The 24737-nt window shown below is 38.6% G+C and overlaps 2 protein-coding genes and 1 long non-coding RNA gene across 16 annotated transcripts in view; 1 reads left to right on the forward strand and 2 right to left on the reverse strand.

Moving 5' to 3' along the window:
* Positions 1–349, reverse strand: part of GKAP1 (G kinase anchoring protein 1) — a 78972-nt gene extending 78623 nt beyond the window's left edge. For 2 of the 3 annotated variants that reach the window (XM_034967503.2, XM_034967502.2), the window contains exon 1: positions 1–349. The gene's annotated coding sequence lies outside the window, so the exon portion shown is untranslated. The other variant, XM_063593989.1, reaches the window with a different exon arrangement.
* LOC117981697 (uncharacterized) lies at positions 123–24733 on the forward strand. Its single transcript, XR_010109060.1, has 6 exons — positions 123–233; positions 891–2369; positions 2810–2938; positions 14057–14106; positions 19532–19645; positions 19910–24733. It is a non-coding gene; the product is annotated as an uncharacterized LOC117981697 (long non-coding RNA).
* Positions 18008–24737, reverse strand: part of KIF27 (kinesin family member 27) — an 86416-nt gene continuing 79686 nt past the window's right edge. For all 12 annotated transcript variants that reach the window (XM_034967500.3, XM_055091945.2, XM_055091941.2 and 9 more), the window contains one exon: positions 18008–19987. In XM_034967500.3, the coding sequence (XP_034823391.1) occupies positions 19503–19987 (485 nt within the window). In that variant the 3' untranslated portion in view covers positions 18008–19502. The remainder of the gene's footprint in view (positions 19988–24737) is intronic.

Consider the following 24737-nt stretch of genomic DNA (forward strand, 5'->3'; position numbering starts at 1 on the left):
CGGGCCTCCCGTGCCGCCGGCTCGGCCCTCCTCTCCCTCCTCCCCCCGCCGCCGCCTCTCCCGCGGCTCCCCGGGCGGCCGCACTGGGCGTTGGGACTGGTCTGGGTCAAATGTCGGCAGAGCTGGGGGCAGGCTCGCGCCGGGCGGGGGTCGCGGTCGGCCCGCAGGCTGGGCACTAACGGGTCCCGGGGCGCCGGGGCGGACCGCGGCGGTGAGCGCGGCTGCAGGCTGCGGTGAGGGGCGGGGAGAGCGCGGCTGCGAGCAGTCGGGCGGGCGGAGGGTGGAGGGAAGCCCGGGCGGAGGAGGCGGCGTGAGAGCCTCGGGGCGGGGGCGGGGGCGGGGGCGGGGGCGGGGCCTGGCGCGTCCGCCGAGCGCGGGGGTTTGTTTATTTTCTCGGTTGGTAGCGGCGCTGGCGCTGGTTAGAGGTTCGCCGGTGACGTGAGCGCCCGAGTTGGGGGAGAGGACCAGAACCACCTGCTGGAGAAGGGGAGCTACGGGGGCCGGGCAGGGTCCAAACGCCTCACGTAGGCGGCGGCGCCACGGTCTTCGGGGTCACAGGGAAGAGAAGGGCTCTCCTCAAGCGGGTGGAAGGAGGGAGGCCTCCCGAGGGAGTGAGACTCTAGGCCACTCCCCCGCAGCAAGGCAGGATCACCTGCGACGCGGAGAGCGGTTAGAGGGCCCTGGAGTGGAAAAGGGCAGTGGGACCTGGTAGCTTGGGTTCCCTGCAACTTGGGGTTCGACCTCCAGGCAATGAAGTAGGGATGGTCCTGCAAGTCAAGATTCCAGTAGCAAGAGTACATCAGATCTCTGTAAGGAAAATAACTAACATTGCTCAGTTCCCTGTAGAGTTGCAGGGCGCTTTAACGTTATCTCCCTTGGTTCTCCATCAGGTCGTAGTGGACTAATTTTACAGGCGAAGTTAAGTGACTTACCCAAAACCTCACAGCTAATAAACGGCAGAGCCGGCACCCAGCAGTACTGGCTTCCAATTCTGTGAGCTTACCAGCGCATCACATTATCTCCATAAATCCCCCTGATTCAACTAATATTAGACGCCCCACAGGTAAGATGCTTCAGAGTTAGAGGCGAGTTGAAGATACCTTTGCCTTCAAAGAAGTAAGGAATAAAACAAAGATAAAACAGACAATAAAAGACAAACCATGATAGGTGCCACGTGAAAAGTGACAGAGTACTGCCGGGAATCAAAGAACCGTGTATATCTGTCTTGGGGATAAGGAAAGAAAGGCAGCATGAAGGAGTAGGCATTTGGGATTGACCTTGAAGGAGACAGGGAGAGTTTTACAGCAAGAAGGGATAGCATGAGAATATATATGAAGGCGAATCAGTGAAAGTTGTGTTGGGGAAAGACCAAAGACTCCAGGGTATGTTGAGAGGTAGAAAAGACAAAGGAGTATGGGGCCTAAGATACCAAATGGATGAATTTATATTTAATTCAGTATTTTGAGTTTTTATGGTTCAGAAGTTTGGGGGAAGAAAAGGAAGGTTTTTTTTTTTTCTTTGTGCTAGTGATTTATCTGTGAGGGGAAGCAGAAATTAGAGGTGGAAAAACTGACAGATCTACTGTAGGCCAGGTAAAAATGATGAGTCTGACCTAAAGGGACAGCTAGGGGAATTTAAAAGAGCATAGTTGAGAGATGATGTGCATGCAGAATCTATAGAATTTGGCAACTGATTGATTAATTGTGGGTAGGAAGAGAGAAATCAAAGAAAATGGAGGTTTTGAGTTTGTAGATAATTGCAAGAGAGAAAAGAGACAATTACAAAGGAAAGGAGAGGGAGCTACTTCTTGGGAGAAGATCAGTTTAGATTTGGACATTTTAAGAATTCAAAGGGTTGTCAAGACAGCCAGAGAGACATGGACACTAATAAGTTAGAAATAAAGGTTTTGTAATATGGGAAAGAGGACTGAACTAGAAAATAGACTCATAAATAATCAGCCTAGGAGTGATATTGCTGTGAGATAAAAGAAGAAAACAAAGGTCAGAATCTTGGAAAACACCCTCTTTAGAGTCTCGCTACTCAAAACGTGGTCGGTGGCCCAGCAGCACTGACATGAGGATGTTAGTTAGAAACTCAGAATCTCAGGCTCCACCCCAGACCTGCTGAACCAGCATCTTCAACTTAACAAGAACCCGAAGAGATTTGTGTCACATCAAAAAGTTTGAGAAGCTCTGATCTAGGTGAGCCAAGCCAGCAAAGAAAGGGGGTGGAGAAGAAAATGGGAGGAGAATAGGGTAATGCAGAATCATCAAGACAAGGTAAATTGGAGTTTCACAAAAACAGGGCTGGAAGGAGTGTTGATCAACAATATCCAAAACCACAGAGGTTGAAAAGCACAAGGAAAGAAGGTATGTTTGCACTTTGTGATTAGGTAGTAGGGTCTTTGAGACCACATTGTTCTCATTGAAAGCCTGGGAAGAAAGATCCCCTTTCTGGTCAAGTTTAGTCTAGGGATCCATCCCATCTTCCCCAGTTCCCACGTGTATGGGACATGTTGAGATAAGTAGATAGATTTGACAGTGGGAGAAAGTAGTTCTCTTCCAGTTGCTTCTATTTTCTCAGCAAAGTGAGGAGCAAGATCATTTTGGCAGACTGCTAATTGTCCATCACAATTTAGTCTCCCTTTCTCCCTGAAAACACAGACTGCTTTTCTCAGCCTCTCTTTCAGTTGCATATGGTCAAGTATTAAGTTATAGAACGTGAGCAGATGTTATGTCTGCCACTGTCAGGCCAAGGCGTTTACTTTGAGAGTACTTGTGCCTCTTTCATGCATTTTCCTTTCTGCCAGCTGGACCCTGGACACGGTGACTCTGATTCAATTATGCAGATGACCACAAGCCTCTGGGGTTGGCAGAGCCACAAGAAAGAAGGTGCCTGGATGAAGGAGAGCTACCCACTGACCTGGACACCCAATTATGTGAGCAAGATATATTTCTATTGAGTTGGAGCCATAACATTTTGCAGTCTATTTTTTATAGCAGTTTAGCCTACTCTAGGTAATGTAGTCCTTAACGGAAAGTATTGAGAAAAGAAGAGAGAAGGGAGGTGAAATCAGAGTTTATGAGTGAGGGAGAGTGAACTGACTAAAGAACATGGTAAAGTTTCCAGGCATTACTAACAGCCCCATTGAGTAAGTGGTCATGAATTTATAGTGAGGCTAGCCACTTCGTTATGCAATTTTCTCTAGCCATATTCAGTTGCTCATGTGCAGGCACTGAGTAGGCAGTTTTGGCAGCAACCAGGACTGAGATTTGACCAGGCAAGTATAAGGGGAAGATAAGGGCAGAGTTGGTGGTGATAGAGGCAAAGGAGGCCTTATAATTTCAGAAGTGGTAAGAAGTAAAGCTATGAGAGGAGTGAAGAATGGTGGAAAGATGGTAGAGTGACTGAATTGGTGTTTTTGATGAGGTTGAAGAATTGTTGAAGTTTAGTTACTATATGCAATGACCTTGGAACGATAAGAGATGGTTGGAGAGTGGAGGCTTGAATTAAATTAGAGGAGGAGCTGTAGTTACCAGTAATATTACAGTGTAAGGAATGCATATGAGAATGGATAATTGAGGTACCAGAGGATACGAGATCCTTTGAAGGGAGGTCAAGGAATTGAGACACAGTAAGGATTTTGAAATGAACATCCACATAGTTATATATATCTGTTATACATACATACATACATATATACACATACCCCTCACAAAGAATTACCGCAAGAGTGATTCCACAATAGTGTTGTAGTAGTGAGTAGTTTTGGAGAGAGTGATAGTAGCCCTAGTACTAAAATCTTTAATCTATGAGTGAGGGGTTGAATTCTTCAAATTAGGCTGCACAGGGACATCAGTGGTTTAATATGTTAAACTCTTGCAAATATCACATTTCATTAAACAGATGCTTTTACTTTTTATGTTGCTAAAGTGAGATTTCTAATTGCTTCTCTCTGACCTCTCAAATTACGATGGTAACTGCCTTCTTTTACAGGAAATGCCCATCTGTCTGTATTAAACACCAGACACATGCCAGGTTTTCCAATTTAAATGACAGTGCTTTAAAACTTGTCATAGACTACTCTGTCCTACCTCCAATGTGAATTTCAAGTAGATACATCTACAGATGCTAGCTCTGCCACATCAAACAATGCACAGTGAATGTTCAAAATCTACATTAAAAACCTCGGTTATAAAGAGCTAGATACTCTGTTTTACATGATGTGATTATTACACATTGCATGCCTGTATCAGAACATCTCATATACCCCATAAATATATACATCTACTGTGTACGCACAAAAATTAAAATTATTATTATTTTTGAGATGGAGTCTTGCTCTGTCAACCAGGCCAGAATGCAGTGGTGCAGTCTCAGCTCACTGCAACTTCCACCTCCCTGGTTCAAGCGATTCTCCTGCCTCAGCCTCCCGAGTAGCTGGGACTACAGGTGCATGCCACCACACCTGACTATTTTTTGTATTTTTAGTAGAGCCGGGATTTCACCATGATGGCCAGGCTAGTTACGAACTCCTGACCTCAAGTCATCCACCCACCTCAGCCTCCCAAAGTGCTGGGATTACAGGCATGAGCTATAGTACCCGGGCCAAAAATTAAAATTAAAAATTAAAAAATTAAAACTTCAGTTATAGCTTAAGTTAACAGTAAGTAGGGACTGGCTAAAGACCTGATAAATTGAAAATAAGATTACCTGTAGCTTGGGAAATGATGTACCATGTTATGTAAGATAGGGGCTTTGGGCTCAGACTGCTAGGGGTAGAATTATGAGGTTATTGTGAGGATAAGACATGTTACACACACACACACACACACACACACACACACACAACCATTCTAAAGACTGCAAGTACATATAAGCATTAAGTTAGGTATGGTTATTCTATTATCATACTTATTTCTAATTATTATGGAATTGCTTTAACTATACATGGACTTTTCCTACTTAGAAAATGTTCATTACATCTGTACACGTTAAGACCCAGTGGCAAGGGGACATCTGGTTAAGCATAGTGCATTGAACACACATTTGTCTCCACTTACTCCAGAGATCTCATTAAAATGACAGTAAAGGAATAAAAAAGATATAAATCTATAAAGAAAAAGCAAACAGGGAAAGAGATCCCAGCTGAATAAAATGCCAACAAAACTTAGAAGCATGGAAAGCAGATGGATGAGTGATCACTGACTTACCAAAGCCGCCAAAGTGACTACTTCAGCTTTTGGGAGAAGGCAGAACCACCCAGAAGTGAGCCTATCCATGTCACAGCACCCTGGAAAGGCTCTAAAACTAGAGCTGCTTTCTCTCCGAAAGCAGAAGGAGAGCAAGGCTAAAAAGGAGAATTCACTGTGAATGTTTTCTAAAGAGAATGAGATCCTGCCTCCCCTAGATTCCCTACTCCATTCCATGCTGCCCAGATTCACCGGAAGATAGATGGTTTACTTTCTGGAGAGGTTCACTCAGAGCTCTCTTAGGCACCAGGCAGAGCTGAAGACAGGGATGACTCACTACACAGAAAAGCAGAATTAAGTGAAGTTGTGCATATTAAATTATAAGGCAGACCCCTTTCCCCGAGCTTCATTCACAAATTCAGATCCTAGAATGCTGGGATCCTGTCAAGAGACTGGAAGCTTCTTAGGGGAAAACCAGCTGCTCCAAGAGAAGAGGTCTCCAAATATTGAGGTTTGGGGATCCCATGGTGAAGAGTGTGGCTTGTTGACTGTCTTTTACAGTCAGCCCAATAGTCAGTAATCCCTGATTGTTCCTACAGAGGCTCTCATCAACATCTTATTGCCTCATTCTTTTATTTGAAAAATTTTGGCTGGGCGCACTGGCTAACACCTGTAATCCCAACAGTTTAGGAGGCTGAGGTGAGAGGATCACTTGAGCCCAGGAGTTCAAGACCAGCCTGGGCAACATAGTGAGATCCCATCTCTACAAAAAAGAATAAAAAATTAGCTGGGCCTGGTGGTACACACCTGTAGTCCTAGCTACTTGGGAGGCTGAGGCTGGAGGATAATTTGAGCCAGGAGTTTGAGGCTGCAGTGAACTGTGATTGCACCACTTTCCAGTCTGGTTAACAGAGTGAGACCCTCTCTAAAAATAATACAGATTTAACAAGTTTTTCATAGATGGGGTATCTCTGTGTTGCACAGGCTGACCTCAAACTCCTGGCCTCAAATGATCCTCCTGCCTGTGTAAATTAGTTCAACCATTGTGGAGGACAATGTGGCAATTCCTCAAGGATCTAGAACTAGATATACCATTTGACCCAGCAATCCCATTATTGGGTATATACCCAAAGGATTATAAATCATGCTACTATAAAGACACACACACACGTATGTTTATTGCGGCACTATTCACAATAGCAAAGACTTGGAACCAACTGAAGTGTCTATCAGTGATAGACTGGATTAAGAAAATGTGGCACATATACACCATGGAATACTATGCAGCCATAAAAAGGATGAGTTCATGTCCTTTGCAGGGACATGAATGAAGCTGGAAACCATCATTCTCAGCAAACTATCACAAGGACAGAAAACCAAACACTGCATGTTCTCACTCATAGATGGGAATTGAACAATGAGAACATTTGGACACAGGGCGAGGAACATCACACACCGGTGCCTGTGGGGAGGGATAGCATTCGGAGGTATACCTAATGTAAATGACGAGTTGATGGGTGCAGCAAACCAACATGGCACATGTATACCTATGTATCAAACCTGCACATTGTGCACATGTACCCTAAACTTAAAGTATAATAATAATAATAATAATAATAATAATAATAATAAAGATCCTCCTGCCTCAGCCTCCCAAGTAGCTGGGACTACAGGCATGAGCCACGATGCCCAGGTATCACCTCATTCTTAAATGTGGTGAACAGTTGATGATCTCCATTTATTTGAAGAAACCTCCTTACATAAAAGAATCTACAATGAACAAACAAGAAAAGAAAAAAAAGAGCTTTAGAGGCCAGGTGTGGTGTAATCCCTGCACTTTGGGAGGCCAAGTTGGGTGGGTCACCAGAGGTCAGGAGTTCGAGACCAGCCTGGCCAACATGGTGAAACCCCATCTCTACTAAAAATACAAAAAAGTAGCTGCGCGTGGTGGCACACACTTGTAATCCCAGCTACTTGGGAGGCTGAAGCCGGAGAATTGCTTGAACCCAGGAGGCAGAGGTTGCAGTGAGCTGAGGTCATGCCACTACACTCCAGCCTGGGAAACAAGAGTGAAACTCCATCTCTAAAAAGAAAAAAAAAGAACTTGGAGGAAATAAAAGCAGTGCAGAAAGCCAGAAAACATGTCAAAATCAAGAAATTCACAAAAATTTTAACTTCCATATACTCTTCTCACTCAGGAAACTGCTGGAAGGAGCACTGCATCCGAGTAAAGGCGTATATCAAGAAACAGAAAAACATGTGGCTGGGCACAGTGGCTCACACCTGTAATCTCAGAACTTTGGGAGGCTGAGGCAGGTGGATCACTTTAGGCCAGAAGTTTGAGACCAGCCTGGCCAATATGGTGAAACCTCATGTTTACCAAAAATACAAAAAAAAAAAAAAAATAGCCGATATGGTGGCACATGCCTGTAATCCCAACTACTTGAGAGGTGGAGGCAGGAGAATCACTTGAACCTGAGAGGCGGAGGCTGCAGTGAGCTGAGATTATGCCTCTGTACTCCAGCCTGGGTGACAGAGTGAGAGTCCGTCTCACAAAAGAGAAAAAGAGAAAAAGAAAAACATGGGATCTGGTAAACCAGAACTCCAACAAAGCAGAAAACAAAGAGAATTCTCTAGACAAGCTTTTCCAACCCGTAGTGTGTGGCCCAGGATGACTTTGAATGTGGCCCAACACAAATTTGTAAACTTTCTTAAAACATACTTTTTTGTGATTTTTTTTTAGCTCATCAGCTATTGTTAGTGTATTTTATTGTGGTCCAAGACAATTCTTCTTCCAGTGTGGCCCAGGAAAGCCAAAAGATTGGACACTCCTGCCCTAGATGAAGGTGATGGGAGGTTCCAGGAAGTCAGCTGTGTAGCAGGCCTGGAGAGCACACTAGAGGATGGAAGGCTCTAGAAGGGATGTCTCCAAGAAAAGAAAATGGAAACGATGGATTACCTAATATGTCTGAACCTTTTGAACAAAATTTCACAACTCTGGTGGAAAATACGGAGATGTAATGGTGATAGATATAGAGAAAACTAAGCAACCACCAGGTGTGGTGGCTCACATCTGTAATCCCAACATTTTGGGAACTGAGGCAGGGGGATGACTTGAGCTCAGGAGTTTTGAGACCAGGCCAGGCAACATTGTAAGACTGTGTCTCTACCTTAAGAAAAAAAAAATTAGCCAGGAGTACTGGTGCACATCTGTAGTCCCAGCTACTCAGGAGGCTGAGGTGGGAGCCTGGGAGATTGAGGCTGCAGTGGGCTATCATCGCGTCACTGCACTCCAGCCTTAGTGAAAGAATGAGATCCAGTCTCAGAAAAATGAGAGAGAGAGAGATAAAACTAAGCAACTTAAGAAAGAAGGAAGAGCCGGGCGCAGTGGCTCATGCCTGTAATCCCAGCACTTTGGGAGGCCGAGGCAGGCGGAGCACGAGGTCGGGAGATCGAGACCATCCTGGCTAACACGGTGAAACCTGTCTCTACTAAAAATACAAAAAATTAGCCAGGTGTGGTGGTGGGCACCTGTAGTCCCAGCTACTCGGGAGGCTGAGGCAGGAGAATTGCTTGAACCAGGGAGGCAGAAGTTGCGGTGAGCCAAAATTGTGCCACTGCACTCTGGTCTGGTTGACCGGGCAAGACTCCATCTCAAAAATAATAATAATTTTAATTTTTGTGCATACACAGTAGATGTATATATTTATGGGGTATATGAGATGTTCTGATACAAGCATGCAATGTGTAATAATCACATCATGTAAAACAGAGTATCTAGCTCTTTATAACCGAGGTTTTTAATGTAGATTTTGAACATTCACTGTGCATTGTTTGATGTGGCAGAGCTAGCATCTGTAGATGTATCTACTTGAAATACACGTTGGAGGTAGGACAGAGTAGTCTATGACAAGTTTTAAAGCACTGTCATTTAAATTGGAAAACCTGGCATGTGTCTGGTGTTTAATACAGACAGATGGGCATTTCCTGTAAAAGAAGGCAGTTACCATCGTAATTTGAGAGGTCAGAGAGAAGCAATTAGAAATCTCACTTTAGCAACATAAAAAGTAAAAGCATCTGTTTAATGAAATGTGATATTTGCGAGAGTTTAACATATTAAACCACTGATGTCCCTGTGCAGCCTAATTTGAAGAATTCAACCCCTCACTCATAGATTAAAGATTTTAGTACTAGGGCTACTATCACTCTCTCCAAAACTACTCACTACTACAACACTATTGTGGAATCACTCTTGCGGTAATTCTTTGTGAGGGGTATGTGTATATATGTATGTATGTATGTATAACAGATATATATAACTATGTGGATGTTCATTTCAAAATCCTTACTGTGTCTCAATTCCTTGACCTCCCTTCAAAGGATCTCGTACCCTCTGGTACCTCAATTATCCATTCTCATATGCATTCCTTACACTGTAATATTACTGGTAACTACAGCTCCTCCTCTAATTTAATTCAAGTCTCCACTCTCCAACCATCTCTTATCGTTCCAAGGTCATTGCATATAGTAACTAAACACCAGACTTCATCTCAAAAAAAAAACAAAAACAAAAACAAAAAAACAACTAAGAAGAAGAAGAAAGGGAATAAAAACCTCCAGGAAAAATAGTCACAGCCCTAAAAAACGACGAAATCATGTCCTTTGCAGCAACATGGATGCAGCTGGAGGCCAATTATCCTAAACGAATCAGTGCAGGAACCAGAATACCAAATACCATGTGTTCTCACTTACCTTACCCCTAAAAGTTAGATGCCCTTCCTCCATACTCCCACGGTACCCTCTATATTTTTACCAGAGTCATTATATTCCTCTTTACTTTGTGAGCCCCTTAAAAGCAGAGACCGGGTCTGTTTTACTCACTGGTATGTCACTACAGTGCCAGGCTCATTGTTTGCATTCAGATGGTTGTTGAATGAACAAACTCAAATGTAACTGCCTATTTACTTGTCTGTCTTTCCTCAACAGGCGGTATGTTCCTTGGTGGATGGATCTGTGGTTTATTAAGCTTTGTTTCTTTTAGCATTTAGCACTCAGCATGAAGACCTAGCACACAGAAGTTTATTGAATAAATTAAATTTGTCAGGATTAATAATTAATCTTTAAAATACAGTATATAGCATTGAAGAATATATAGAAAGTATTCTCAAGATACAGAGAGACATGGGTTGCTCAGGATTATTCCTTTGTGTTTCACATATAGGAAAGATCTCATACTACAGACTACAAATGCCAAATGACCTACTGTGCTCATACCACCCTTAACCTAGAAATAAAATAGAAACAATTCCTAAAGAGACAGTCTTAAAAATAACCAGCTAAAATTTTATCAACAACAACAAAAAAGTAGTTGGGGTTTCTGCTCATTAAATTAGTTTGTATGGGTAAGCACCACCTAAGTTTCTTGATTCATGGCATGTGTTCTTAAACCAATTTACTATCCACTAAAAATAAATGGTGATCAATATATAAAAAGCAGTTGTATTTCTTGACACTAGCAATGAACCATCTGAAAATGAAGAACACAATTCCACTTACAGTAGCATCAAAAAGAATAAAATATTTAGAAATAAATTAAACCAAAGAAGTGTAAGACATGTACACTGAAAACTAAAAAACACAGTTAAAAGAATGGAAAGATAGCCTATGTTCATGGATTGGAAGACTGAATATTGCTAAGATGGCAGTACTCCCCAAATTGATCTACAGATTCAATGCAATTCCTATCAAAATTCCATCTTCCTCTTTGTAGAAATGGACAACTGGTCCTAAAATTCATATGGAAACTTAAGGGACCCCAAATAATGAACAAATGTTGGAAAAGAAGAACAAAGTTCATGGGTTCACACTTTGACTTCAAAATTTACTACATAATCAAGACAGTGTGGTATGGTCTGTCATAGGACAGACATATAGACCAGTGGAATAAAATTGAGTCCAGAAATAAACCTGTGTGGTCAATTGGTTTTCAACAAATGTGTGAAGACAATTTAATGAGGAAAGAATAGTTTTTTTCAACAAATTGTATTGACACAACTGGATATCTGCATGCAAAATAATGAAGTTGGACCCTTAACTCATACCATGTACAAAAACTAATTCAAAATTGATCAGAGACCCAAATCAAGACTTAAAACTGTAAAGTGCTCTTCTCCTTCCATCAAAGCTGGTTGGATGTGATTTCCGTGTTCAGATACAATTTATGATACTTGCTTCTTTTGAGCATGCATACATTAGAAGAGCATTTTTTGATCAGTATGTTTACATGTAGTTCTTACAGCTTTATATATATGTGAGCTCAGAAACATATTTCCATCTGAAAAAGCACCCCTAATTTTCTGTCTCCTTACCCTGCTTTACTCTCTCCATAAGTAATGTCACTGGACTATAAGTTCCTTGAGGGATAGGGCTTTTAGTTTTCAACTCTATCAGCAAAAATATAAAGGTTGATAGAAAATATAAAGCAGGAAAATGCCTATAAATTAAAAGCCTGTAGAAATTTCCATCTTTACATTTTAGCATTTACATATAGATGCCATTTTTTTATATTTTCAGGAAATAAATAACTTTAGCTACCAGCCCACCCTTTGGAAGAGGTACAGATTATTTCCCATATAAGAACTAAACCCCACGGTACTGGCCCATGTCTCGAAGGGTGAAGGGCCAACTAAACTCACATAATCAAATGCTTAAACCTAGCTTCCTTTCTCATGGGAGATACTGAATTTTGTAATAAACCTTACTAAGAATACCTCATACCACTTAAGGTAACTCAGGAAAACTGTATGTTAGTATTCTTCTTTTCTGATTTGTTCACAATCCACTAGAATACTTATGACTGCAGGTTCCATTACCCTTAAAGTCTTGACTTTCTCTTTCCTTGGCTGCTCAGGTCATAGGTGCTGTGATCTAGAGACAAAATGTTCCTTACACTGGCAGATACTTGCAAACTAAGGGGAATGAGCTTCCTTCTGAATGTTTATGAAGGAGAGGCCACTGTGGTAATGTTAAATTTAATACACTTGTTGTATTTAGGAGCTAAAAGTCTCAGATGCTAAATGAGGACTGATTTGCTTTTTATTTGATCATATACCTATACATGTACAAAAAAAATTAACTTCTTGTTTTATAGTTTCTTTGGGGAAAAATAGTTTAAAATTCTTATCAGTTTTAAGAAAAGTTATTTTCCAGCCATAGTTCAATAGCTCACAAATGTAACTGTTACTAAAAAAATAAGTAATAAATAGCCAAAAACTCGTGGCCAAAGATCCAGTAAAAAACATCCTCTTTCACTCATAAATCAACGAAATAGTCATGAAGCACTTCTATGCCTATAAAAATAGATTCAGCAAGTCTTTAAAATATTTTTGCTAGAATTCACATTAATCTTCCCAGAGAATACTCTTATTTATACTGTTGAAACATACATAACTAAAATTGGGAATTTGTTTAGAAGATATATATAACTAAAACTGAGAATTTGTTTAGAAGATGTCTTATGATTTGCATATATGTAAAATAAACAACCATGTGTTCCAAACAGTTATCCCATTTTGACATCCAACTGTATGGAAAACTTACTTATAATTTAATCTTAAACATATATGATGCTTCAATTTTCAAAGTGCTTTCATTTGATAAAGCATTTATTTGATAAAGCAAGGGTATGTAACAAAAATATTCACTATGTAACAAAAATAGTAATTTCCCTAATTTGTGTTTCATTTGAAAAATATGATTTTGATATTAAATGCAGGGTAGTGATTCATAAATAGTTTTTTAAAGGATGTTTGGTTTAGAAAATGTCATTTAATGTACTCTATTAATAAAATTACAGCCTGTGTCATTCTAGTCATGTCTAACAGCTGGTGACACCTGGAGCTAGCCAGGAAAATGTCTAGTGAAACAGATGGGCTTAGCCCCAGGCCTTGAATGGAACAATTCAGATGCTATCCAACCCTCTCAGGTGATGGGAATTTCAAAAGGAGATTAACTCCTCAGTATTAAAATGCCTTGCCCTGTTCCCATTATTCCCATCTAGAAAAAGCATGCTAGAAAGTAACAACAAAACTTTGACTTTAATAGTTATAAATTATGAAAATTATCAGTTAGTTGAACTCGGATAACTCCTCACTCCTTTTCATTCCTAGAGGATAGACAGTGAAGTGCAACTACAGCCCGCAAATGAAAATGAATAATATTAATCCAGCCCCTCAAGGCAGGCGAGTAGCTGCTGGTTTGTAATCTTGAATTAAAGTTTTTTTTATACACAGGTTTTTCGGTAGACAAATTCAGGGACATTTTAGCAGAGGAAAAAAAATAAGCAAAATAGTCGAGATATCATTGTTTTACAAAAATAAATCCCATTTTGCCTAGAGCAATTTTTTTCTTTGTTTTGGCATATCATTCATGGTTCTTCAAAGGTAAAATCACTTAAGTCCTAACTGCTTTCCTTCAGTGTATGTTGTTAGGCCATTGGAATTTACCACAAACTGCTATTTCTTGTAATTCTCTATCGAATGGCTCCACAATTTCTATTCAAATTCGATCTAGGATGGCTTCTTTTCATAATATCCTGAGTGAATAGTAAACATAGGAAAAGGAACCAGTATAAAAATATACCAGTATGAAAAATAAAAACCAGTATAAAAAAGTTATTTTTTAATGGCAAAGTCAGTACTAACCAAGAGTATTCTTTAGTGTTTAGAGATAGCCAAAGGTTGAATTTAAGTTTCAGTCCTTATGCCAGAGAAATATATTCTCTCAAAATATTTTTTGAAAATCCTTTGCTTGTCTATGGAATGCTTTCAAATAAACCTCTTTCCCCCGTCTCCCTCCCACTCCAGTCATCTGTCTTAGACCTATTGGAATCCTGGATCACTGTGGGAAATGAAAGGTAAGTAAGTACATGCCTATGATTTGTTGTTGGTAAGTGTGGCGTGGGGTCCAAGGAATGGTTCGTTTAAAAATAAGACAGACCACATAACTTTTTTTTTTTTTGAGACAGAGTCTCCCTCTGTTGCCCAGGCTGGAGTGCAATGGCGTGATCTCGGCTCACTGCAACCTCTGCCTCACGAGTACAAGCAGTTCTCCTGCCTCAGCCTTCCGAGTAGCTGGAACTATAGGTGTGTGCCACCACACTCGGTTAATTTTGTATTTTTAGTAGAGATGGGGTTTCATCATGGCCAGGCTGGTCTTGAACTCCTGACCTCGTGATCCACCTGCCTCAGCCTCCCAAAGTGCTGGGATTACAGGCATGAGCCACCGTGGCTGGCCGATCACATAACTTCTTTTTTTTTTTAATTTAATTTAATTTTATTATTATTATACTTTAAGTTTTAGGGTACATGTGCACAATGTGCAGGTTAGTTACATATGTATACATGTGCCATGCTGGTGTGCTGCACCCATTAACTCGTCATTTAGCATTAGGTATATCTCCTAATGCTATCCCTCCCCCCTCCCCCCACCCCACAACAGTCCCCAGAGTGTGATGTTCCCCTTCCTGTGTCCATGTGTTCTCATTGTTCAATTCCCACCTATGAGTGAGAACATGCGGTGTTTGGTTTTTGTCCTTGCGATAGTTTACTGAGAATGATGATTTCCAATTTCATCCATGTCCCTACAAAGGACATGAACTCATCATTTTTTATGGCTGCATAGTATTCCATGGTGTATATGTGCCACATTTTCTTAATCCAGTCTATCATTGTTGGACATTTGGGTTGGTTCCAAGTCTTTGCTATTGTGAATAGTGCCGCAATAAACATACGTGTGCATGCGCTCACATAACTTCTAACAATATTTGCCACATTGGACTTGAAAAATTATACCTTGCTTTATATAAGTACTGTAGTAAGCTTGAAAACACAATAATACAGTATACAAATAAGGTTTTAAAATAATTCCTTTTCTACTTTAGTTATATAATTATTAATAGATAGTTTTAAATTTCCAAGAATCATTAAGTATACATTTTTTAAAAATATTTAATTTTCTATTTTTTCTGTTGTGAATGGTTTTGTTCCTTGGGCATATAGGGATCCTGCTCATTATAACAGACTATGAGATTGTTGTATTTTTCTCTTAAAGTACTGTAGATAACTCCATAGAGCTGTGTGTTATAATTAACCAGTAGAACATAATATCTAAGTCTTATTCAATATATTTGGGTTCAAATTACACTGTTAGCATTTCAAATAGTGCCAATTCTGTTGACTCACTGCAGAAATTCCTAGAAGGAAATATAAAAACAGACAAATGAGAACTATGCAAAATATCAAAAGCCATCATTATAACATCAACTTTTTCTGGGATTTCTTTTCATAATTTCCTTTGTTCTAATTACCTCCATGTTGGAGTCATGTTGGGGTCAACATGAAAGCCATTATAAAAATCAAACACTATTCCAGTGTTTGATGCTTTCTCTTTGTATGCAGTACATTCCAAGGAATGGAAGGAATCGCAGCAGTCAACCTTGGTGTAGGCAATAAGGGGTGCATTGTTTACAGATAATTTAAAAACAACAAAACCTATGAAAAGTCAGCCTGCTTTTATCAGCAGCAATGACAATGATAAAATACTTCTCCTTATCGGGCAGAGGCTCCCCAGTACCCTACCCTTGGTGTACTTCTGCCAACATAAGCTCAAAAGTACTACATGCCCAATGCTTTTGAGATGCTTATTGCAAATGGATCTCATTCTCACCTTTATTTTCAATTTTTGAAAATATAAATGTAGAAGAATATATTACCAGTGTTAATCAAGGCAGCCTATAATCTGTTACAACTTTAAATGTTTAAAATATACATAATGATTTTTTTTAAAAAGTCCAGTGAAGTTGAGAGAGGAATTGTGGACATAAGTAACTTTCTACCTGAACTTTCAAATACTGATACCCCAGTGCTTTAAAGTCACGAGTAGGTGCCTAAGGAAATAAGTGAAAGATCAAAATATGTCATACTTGCATTTAATGTATGAGAATTTGTTTTGACCACAGAACCGAACTCCCACTAAGGATTTCACTCCCTGATAGTCATTCCAAAACTTAGTATAAGACTTTTATTTTTTTCTATATAAGGAATTTAGTCTCAAATAAGCATTCCTCACTTTACTGGCCTAGACTGAACAAGGCAATGGCTAGTGGCAATCTAGTCCACAATTAATGAAGATCATATTTTTGCTGACTCCTTGGACCCTGGGTTCATGAAGATATGAAGAATTGAGGCAACGACAAAAAAATACATTAACAAAAAGAAAGCAAACATTAAAGCACAAAAGCACCTTCATCAATGTTCTCACCACCTGTGGTTCCCAACGTAAAGAATTTTCCATCTCTGTTAGCTATAACACTCTAGAGTTAGGAAAGTAACTAGTACTTTACAAATATTTTTCCTTTCAAATGCTTTATTACAGTTAAGAGGAAAAAAGAACATAATGAACAAAAAAAAGAAAACCACAAACATTTTATATACATGCAAAAAGGCAATAAAGTGACAAAATGTTTAGAAAAAGCATGTGAAAAAGTAAAATCATTATTAGTATATGTAAAAAAATAATTTTACTTGCCTTGGGTAGGTGTCTAATTTTTTTCTTTCCTTTGTGAGAACACCGACTAAACTAGAATGACCAGAGGTTCATTTCCAGAATATATTATTCACGACGTTATTTATATGTGTGTTTGCATATGTGGCATGAAATGTCATATATATAAAGGATATATGTTTAACCAAAAGGAAGAAAAACACCATACCTTTGTTATTTAGAAATCAACTCACAATTGCATAGTCAAACCTAATCATTGTTGTTTTGATATAAATTTTCTTGCTTTATTAGTGAGTTGGCTTTGAGGAAATGTGTATTTCCACAGGTAAAACAAGTATGTGTTAATTTCTTGAGCAAGTAGGATTCCAGTATCAGAATACACTCTTAAATGAATTATTCCTAAATAACGCATAGCACATTACTTAATCTTATAAGGAACTTATTATTAAGATCTTCATTAATATTTATTTATAAATATTGCTGTGCTTGCTAAGGGCACTGACCTTTGGCCATTATATATATCTATATCTATGTATATATACAAGTGTATCTATATATACATTATAGCTATATAATGATATATCATGATATAAAATATGATATTAAATAATATAAAGTGAAATAATGTATAATGTATAACCTATATCTATATACAAGTATATATATAATACTATATATATATACAAGTGTTTATATACAAGTGTATATAATGGTAAAAGGTCAGTGCCTTCAACAAAGCACAGCAATAATATATTTAAATAAATATGTATTTATTAACAAAGATCCTAATTATAAGTTCCTTGTAAGATTATGTGCTATGCCTTAGTTAGAAATAATTAGTTTACACATACTTGTTTTACCTATGGAAATACAAATACATTTCCTTATATACTTGTATATGTACAAGGATATATACATATATATATGAAATATATATAATAATGGCAAAAGGTCAGTGCATTTATACATATTTATAATGTGTATGTTTTACCTTTGGTTTCTATGATTTATATTTATATATAAATATACATAAATTTATAAAAATGGAAGATTAGCTGGAAACCAGAATCTGACTTCAAACAGTCCCTGGTAAAAATAAAATTTCCCAGTTAAGTTTGTAAATTAGTTTTTTGAAATTTAGAAAATAGTATCTCATTGGACCAATATTTATAAATTGTTTCATTCCCAGGTAAGTCCACAGAAATCTATTTAATTTAAATAAATTTTAGTACCATGATTAAGAGATATTTTCCTTTTTATAAGTTTGTTTTGTTTTGGTTTGTTTCCTAAAGGAACTGGTTTTTAGCAAGGAGACCAAGAAACTCTACTCCCTAGGGGCTAGCAATGAGAGAAAGGAAGCCTTAAGTCTTTGAGCACAGGGTGACAGTTTGGGTCCTATGTGAGATGATCAAATCCACAGCAACAGAGGAAAGGACAAAAGGAAAAGGTCTGTAGCAGCACTACATCAGAAAAAATGGATTCAGCAAGGAAGTGGGTGACTCTGAGTAAGCATCCATGTCAGGATGGTTTTGCTACAGCCCCCAACAAAACATTAATTAGTTTAAGAAACTCAACTTCGGTTTACAAGTGTTTTGGAAAAGTAACAAAGAACAACATAAGTAACAAAATAATTCCTCAGGTCATTACAATGGATGTTTCCTATAACTGAAAAATATGGTTAAAAAGTACAAACTACATTTGGTGTGCAAACTGTTTAATTCTTAATTCCAAACTAAATTGTACATTATATAGTAAAATTTTGACCAGAAAAACTTGGAGATTTTAGTAAAAATTTCATTGACATATTTACAGCCCCAGTGTAGTTTGGCCGGTGTGCAAAGCCTGACTAAGGAGGTTATAGAAAAAAATATCAGACTTAAGCCCATCAAATCATTAAAGATGCTTTGGCAAGACTTCAAGCTTTACAGACATACTCCATGTGACCAGAGATGTCATAACCAGTGTTCTTTCTCTTGAAATGTTAGAATGCTTTAGTTTTATTCTATAATTTCCGTGTTCCATGGAACAGCATTCATTTCTCCCAATTTTAGTAACATAATGAGAGATATATTGAGTGTAAGAGCAGGAAAGACATGAAAACTTATATTGCATAATATTAGCAAACAAAAAAGATAGCATTATAAATTTTTAAAAATCCAAAAAAATTCCAGAAATAGAACAGTGAGCATGTTTAAAAAGTCAGGACTGACCGTTTCTGTGAGTTCTGAGGACTGTAAATGAGCCTCAATCCATAAAGCTGAGAGGTTGTCTTAGCCCACATATGCAGCAGGTGACTCCCTCTGACAAAAGCAAGATTTAGCTGGATCTTTTAAAAAAAAACAATATACTTGTATTTGAGAATAACAATAATATAGTTATATTGTAACATACTTTTATGATGTACATTTATATTATATAATAATACATACTTGATAGATATTTTAGTCTATTACTAGTTTTAATCTTCAAATATGCCTGGAAAAACATTTAAGCGTATTTATAAATGTAAATATTTAAATGTTATCAAGTATTGGAAAACATGTTTGATTACTATGGGAATATAAACTAAAACTCCCCAAATATATATAGAAGATGTACACATCTATAGCATATAAAAGAATTAGGGATTCCTTCCTCCCCTTCTTCCTTTATTCTGAGGAAAGAGGTAGTGAACTTGAGCTTTAGTTTTTAACAGGTTAGAAAAAGGAATCTTTTTACATATCTACTAAAAGTTCTATTATTCAATGTCTAAGTTTTTAAGTCCCTTGGTTTCCTAGATACTTCGATGGAATCAGCAGCCATTGATCCAATGCCAACTCCAAGACTGGAACGTCGCAATGATAGTTCCAAGGCGGAAATTTGACGTAATTCTTTTCGACACAGTTTTACAGGTGTGACACCATGAAGTTGTCCCACATTTCCCACAACCTGAATTTGGGATGACAGTCGACTGTGAGATTTTGTAAACTGATTATCATCTATTTCTGTTTTATTCTCATTACCTAACATATGCCCACTGGGGGGTGCTAAAGAACTATGAATTGGAGGTAATTCTGGGATATCTTCCCAGAGCTTTTGAGGATTTGGCTGTGTTCTTAAGCTGTTTGCTGAACTGTCCATTTCTCTTTCTCTTCCACTTAATTTCATACTTTCAGGTCTGGATGCCCATTTTAATTCTTCTGAAAGCATGCCTCCTCCTTCTGGCTTCAGGACTCCATCTCCAGCCTCTTGATCTAAAAGTAATCCCCAAACCAAAAAATTAGATACTATTTCCTCAAAATTAGGTATTTTAATCAAAACATCTTAACATAAATACATTATTGTCACCCAATATGCATAATGTTTTTCAACTTTTTTGTTAAATGACTTATTTTAGATGAACAGATGTGTGAATATGAATATTTTTATTTCACTTATAGGCATCTTGCATGTGAATAACTCACAACTTTAATTCATGGAACGAATTGAGAAATAGTCTTTTGGGGGTTTGGTACTCCCTGGAAACATAAGAGTGCTTTGGGCACCTCTGGTACCTTTCCATGCCTGCTTTCTCTGCTGTTCTTGCTACTAGTGAATTCTAAATCATGGCCAAGTGATGCCAGCACTGGATAATATTGGCTCTGCCCCATATCTCGAGGGAAAACTCTGGGACTTGGCATTATATGTGTGGGAATCTGGCCTTGGTTGGCACTCCCAGCATGATAGTGGGGTTCTCCTGTCTGAATGTACTCTGGGGTGTGCGCCACAATTTCTGTCATCGAAATGGAGATGAGAGAATATGCCCTTGGTGGGGACACCCCACTGGAATTAGAGTGAAGAGATCAAAGCTAGAGGTTCTTAAATCAAAGAATATCTAATAGCAAAGACAAAAACTTGCTTAAGGGAAATGCATACAAGTACTAGACCTAATACGATGAAAAATGCCAACTTCAATATATTGATGCATGCTTAGTATACTTTCAGTCCTGCAAAGACAAAGTTTTTTTTTTGTTTTTTTTTTTTGAGACGGAGTCTCGCTCTGTCGCCCAGGTTGGAGTGCAGTGGCGTGATCTCGGCTCACTGCAAGCTCCACTTCCTGGGTTCACGCCATTCTCCTGCCTCAGCCTCCCTAGTAGCTGGGACTACAGGCGCCCGCCACCACGCCCGGCTAATTTTTTGTATTTTTAGTAGAGATGGGGTTTCACCGTGTTAGCCAGGATGGTCTCGATCTCCTGACCCCAGGTGATCTGCCTGCCTTGGCCTCCCAAAGTGCTGGGATTACAGGCATGAGCCACCGCACCTGGCCCAGTCCTGCCAAGACAAAGTTTTAAAACACAGGTTGCACATTGGCAGCTCTCAAGCCAAATCTGGCCCATAGACATGTTTTGCTTGGCCTATAATGTTAGTAATACTTGACCCAAGATTTAAAATTTGAAAAGTTTCATATAAAAATATAGATTTACAGCTTTTCTAGAAAAACTATAAGAGTTAACAGTTTCTGAATTGCAACAGCAGCTGGAACACCGTTGCCACTGACCATTTAGATGACTGCTGCAGTCCCCACTGCTCACTCTGGTTCAGGTAGGCATTCTAGTTTGTAACCCCTGGTTTAAAACACAACTGACTCTCTAGTTTTTAAAATTCTCTCAAAATCAAATAACCTGAACTAGCAAATGATCTAGATCCTCGTACATGGAACTCATACTAAGTTGACCACAGACAGTGGCTCCCAAACTCTGCAGTACATCAGAGTCACTGGGAAGCTTTAAAAAATCCTGCTCCCTAGCTGGGTGCGGTGGTTTATGCCTGTAGCCCCAGCTACTTGAGAGGCTGAGGTGGGAGGATTGCTCAAGCACAGGAGTTTGAGGCTACAGTGAGCCATGAATGTACCACTACCGGTAGCTCCAGCCTGGGCAACACAGCAAGACCCCAACTCTAAAAAAAAAAATCCTGCTCCCCAGGTGACAGTATCTGGGGGAAGGAGTAAGGCATCTTATTTTCAAAAGATCTTAAGGAAAGAGGCTCATTGTTGAGGCTCACTCCAAAGCCCACTTGGATTCTTCACAAGAAAGTTTCCCTCTTCCAGAATTTTATAATTGAGGGAACCGACTAGGGAAAGATTAATTTGCCCAAGGTCAAACAACTAGTAAAAGAAGTAAGGATTCCAACCCAGATCTTTTGACTCTATTATCCTTACATATAGTTTTATAGTGATTTAAATTGATACAAGGATAGGTTTAAATACAAGTAGAGAGAATGTAGGTTCATATAAAACTGATTTTATCCTCATGTTAGAAAACATATACACTGTAACAGAGGGAGGACCATCAAGTGACCAAGATATTTTAGTCAAAAGATGAATTTTTCTGCAATTTGAAAATGCCAAAAATATTCAAAGAAAATATAAGTCTTGTAGGCAGTCTTCTATCAAAACCCACTGAACCGCCGGGCACGGTGGCTCACGCCTGTAATTCCAGCACTTTGGGAGGCCAAGGCTGGTGGATCACCTGAGGTCAGGAGTTTGAGACCAGCCTGGCCGACATGGTCTCTACTAAAAATACAAAAAATTAGCTGGGCCTGATGGTGGCGCCTGTAATCCCAGCTACTGAGTAGGCTGAGGTAGGAGAATCGTTTGAACCTGGGAGGTGGAAGCTGCAGTGAGCTGAGATAGCACCATTGCACTCCAGCCTGGGTAACAAGAGTGAAACTCCATTCAAAAACAAAAAACAAACAAACAGAAAAAACACTGCAGCAAATACCAAGATAGTTATTAACTAGGATACTGATTATTAAGCATGTAAAACATTTTATGGAACTCAGAGTTTGATATAAATTGCTATATTTTATAATTCAAACAAACCTTGTTTCATGTCATTATATTAGAGTAGCATTATGAGACAGGATATAGTGTAAACTATATCCCCAATATAATTGCAACTGTATATTTTAAAGCATGGGCAAAATATGAAAAGAATTATGCTCAAATGTGGGTAGGATTATAACTGATCTGTTTTCTTCATTTTCAGATTTTTCTATAATGACTATACATTATTTTTATAGCCAAAAATAGAAGCATTTTAAATGTTTCTAGATAGAATAGCAAATTAGCTGAAATAGTATCTCCAACGTTATTATCAAGACTAGACTCCTTGGGTAAATTGGTCAGAACAGTGTTGTTCTCATTTTACACCTCTCCAAGATTAACTATGTTTTAGATTTGTCTGTTTGTTTGGTTAAAGAGCAGGATGAAGATCCAGATTTCTTAAACCTGTATACCACCATACTACATTGTCATTTTAAAGAAATGTCTAGTAGACTCGGTGGCATAAACATGGGCCATTTACAAACTAGATGTCTAATATCAGATACCTCAAATTTGACAGTAGACTTTTTTTCAAAGCTAAAGTGGTCTTATGTTGACTATTTTGTTTCTTACTTGATACTTGTGTACTTTTTAATTTTTGGCAAGTAATGTTTCAAGTTAAAGTTTTAGCTATATATAGCAGACAGTATTTCAAGTAAATGAGTTACATCAGTAAACACCTCTGTATTACTATACTGAGAATCAGAAAGTGTAATCTCTTTGGCAGGATTTGTATGTTTGTAGCACGTCTTTATCCTCAGACAACTTTTATCTTGGAATACTGAACCAGCAGTCAGAAGATGAGGGACATTAGACTATGTTATAGTTACTGTTCTGTCCATAAGTCACTTGCCTTCTCTAAGCGTCAATTGCCTCATCTGAAAATGGAGTTAGCAGACCCCAGCCTATCCTGAGTTTGAGGGCTAAAGGGAATTATTTTTGAAAATGTCTATACATGATAAATGTCACAAATATAAGTTAGCATTTTTTTTTTGAGACAGAGTTTCGCTCTTGTTGCCCAGGTCGGGGTGCAATGTTGCGATCTCAGCTCACTGCAACCTCCGCCTCCCGGGTTCAAGCGATTCTCCTGCCTCAGCCTCCTGAGTAGCTGGGATTACAGGCATGCACCACCACACCCAGCTAATTTTGTATTTTTTAATAGAGACAGGGTTTCACCATGTTGGTCAGGTTGGTCTCGAACTCCTAACCTCCGGTGATCCACCTGCCTTGGCCTCCCAAAGTGCTGGGATTACAGGCATGAGCCACCGCACCTAGCCAATTCTACTTCTATTACATATTCAGCATATATCACTTCATTGCTCCTCCATATTATTTTTCACTGGTCTTCTTACATCTTGTGTGCCCATCTTTAAGTAGTTTTCTTTCCAGGTAAAAAATACATGTGTGCCTAAAAGATTTTAAAGTCAACTTTTCATAAACCATACTTAAATTATCGAAGTTATTAGAATTATTAGAAATTATTAGCTAATTCTTTTATAAAATGTAGACTTTATTATTTTAGAAATATTGATTCCTCTCTATTCAGCTATCTTAAAGAGGGTATATTTTAATCATCGCAATATATTACCTTCATAGTATTTTTTATTTTTGCAAAGTATATTTTGTCATGTTATTTCATTTAGGAATGCACTAAATCTACATATCTACATATAATTATACAAGGAAACATCTTTGTCTCAAAAATAGGTTCTATTACATTTTTTAATTTCCAGGGTTCATGATATATAAAAATACCTGATTTATCTTAAAAATACATACTTTTACTCTTACCTACCATACATCTTTTTTTGTGATAATCAGAAGGCTTAATTTACTATAAAATAGGAAAACAACAGCTATGTTAGATAATATAGTTAATTTAGGGATTAAATGAGTTAAGGTCTACAAGCCCCTGGCACATGGCAGACAATCAATAATTGATCATTTCCTTTGCATCTATAAATTTGTTCATTCACTTCTCATGTGGTTCTACCTTAGACAACGATTTTTGTTTACAGAGACAAATAGAAGTATCTAATCCTAAATAACCCAGTCAATTGGTAAAGGCTACACTACAAAGCTGGCATGACTTCACCAAGTGCTAGAGAAACAGTGTTAAGAGTGACAACACTAAAAGTCTT

This window comes from Pan paniscus, chromosome 11 (genome assembly GCF_029289425.2).
Source record: "Pan paniscus chromosome 11, NHGRI_mPanPan1-v2.0_pri, whole genome shotgun sequence".
In the NCBI taxonomy this organism is placed as follows: domain Eukaryota; kingdom Metazoa; phylum Chordata; class Mammalia; order Primates; family Hominidae; genus Pan; species Pan paniscus.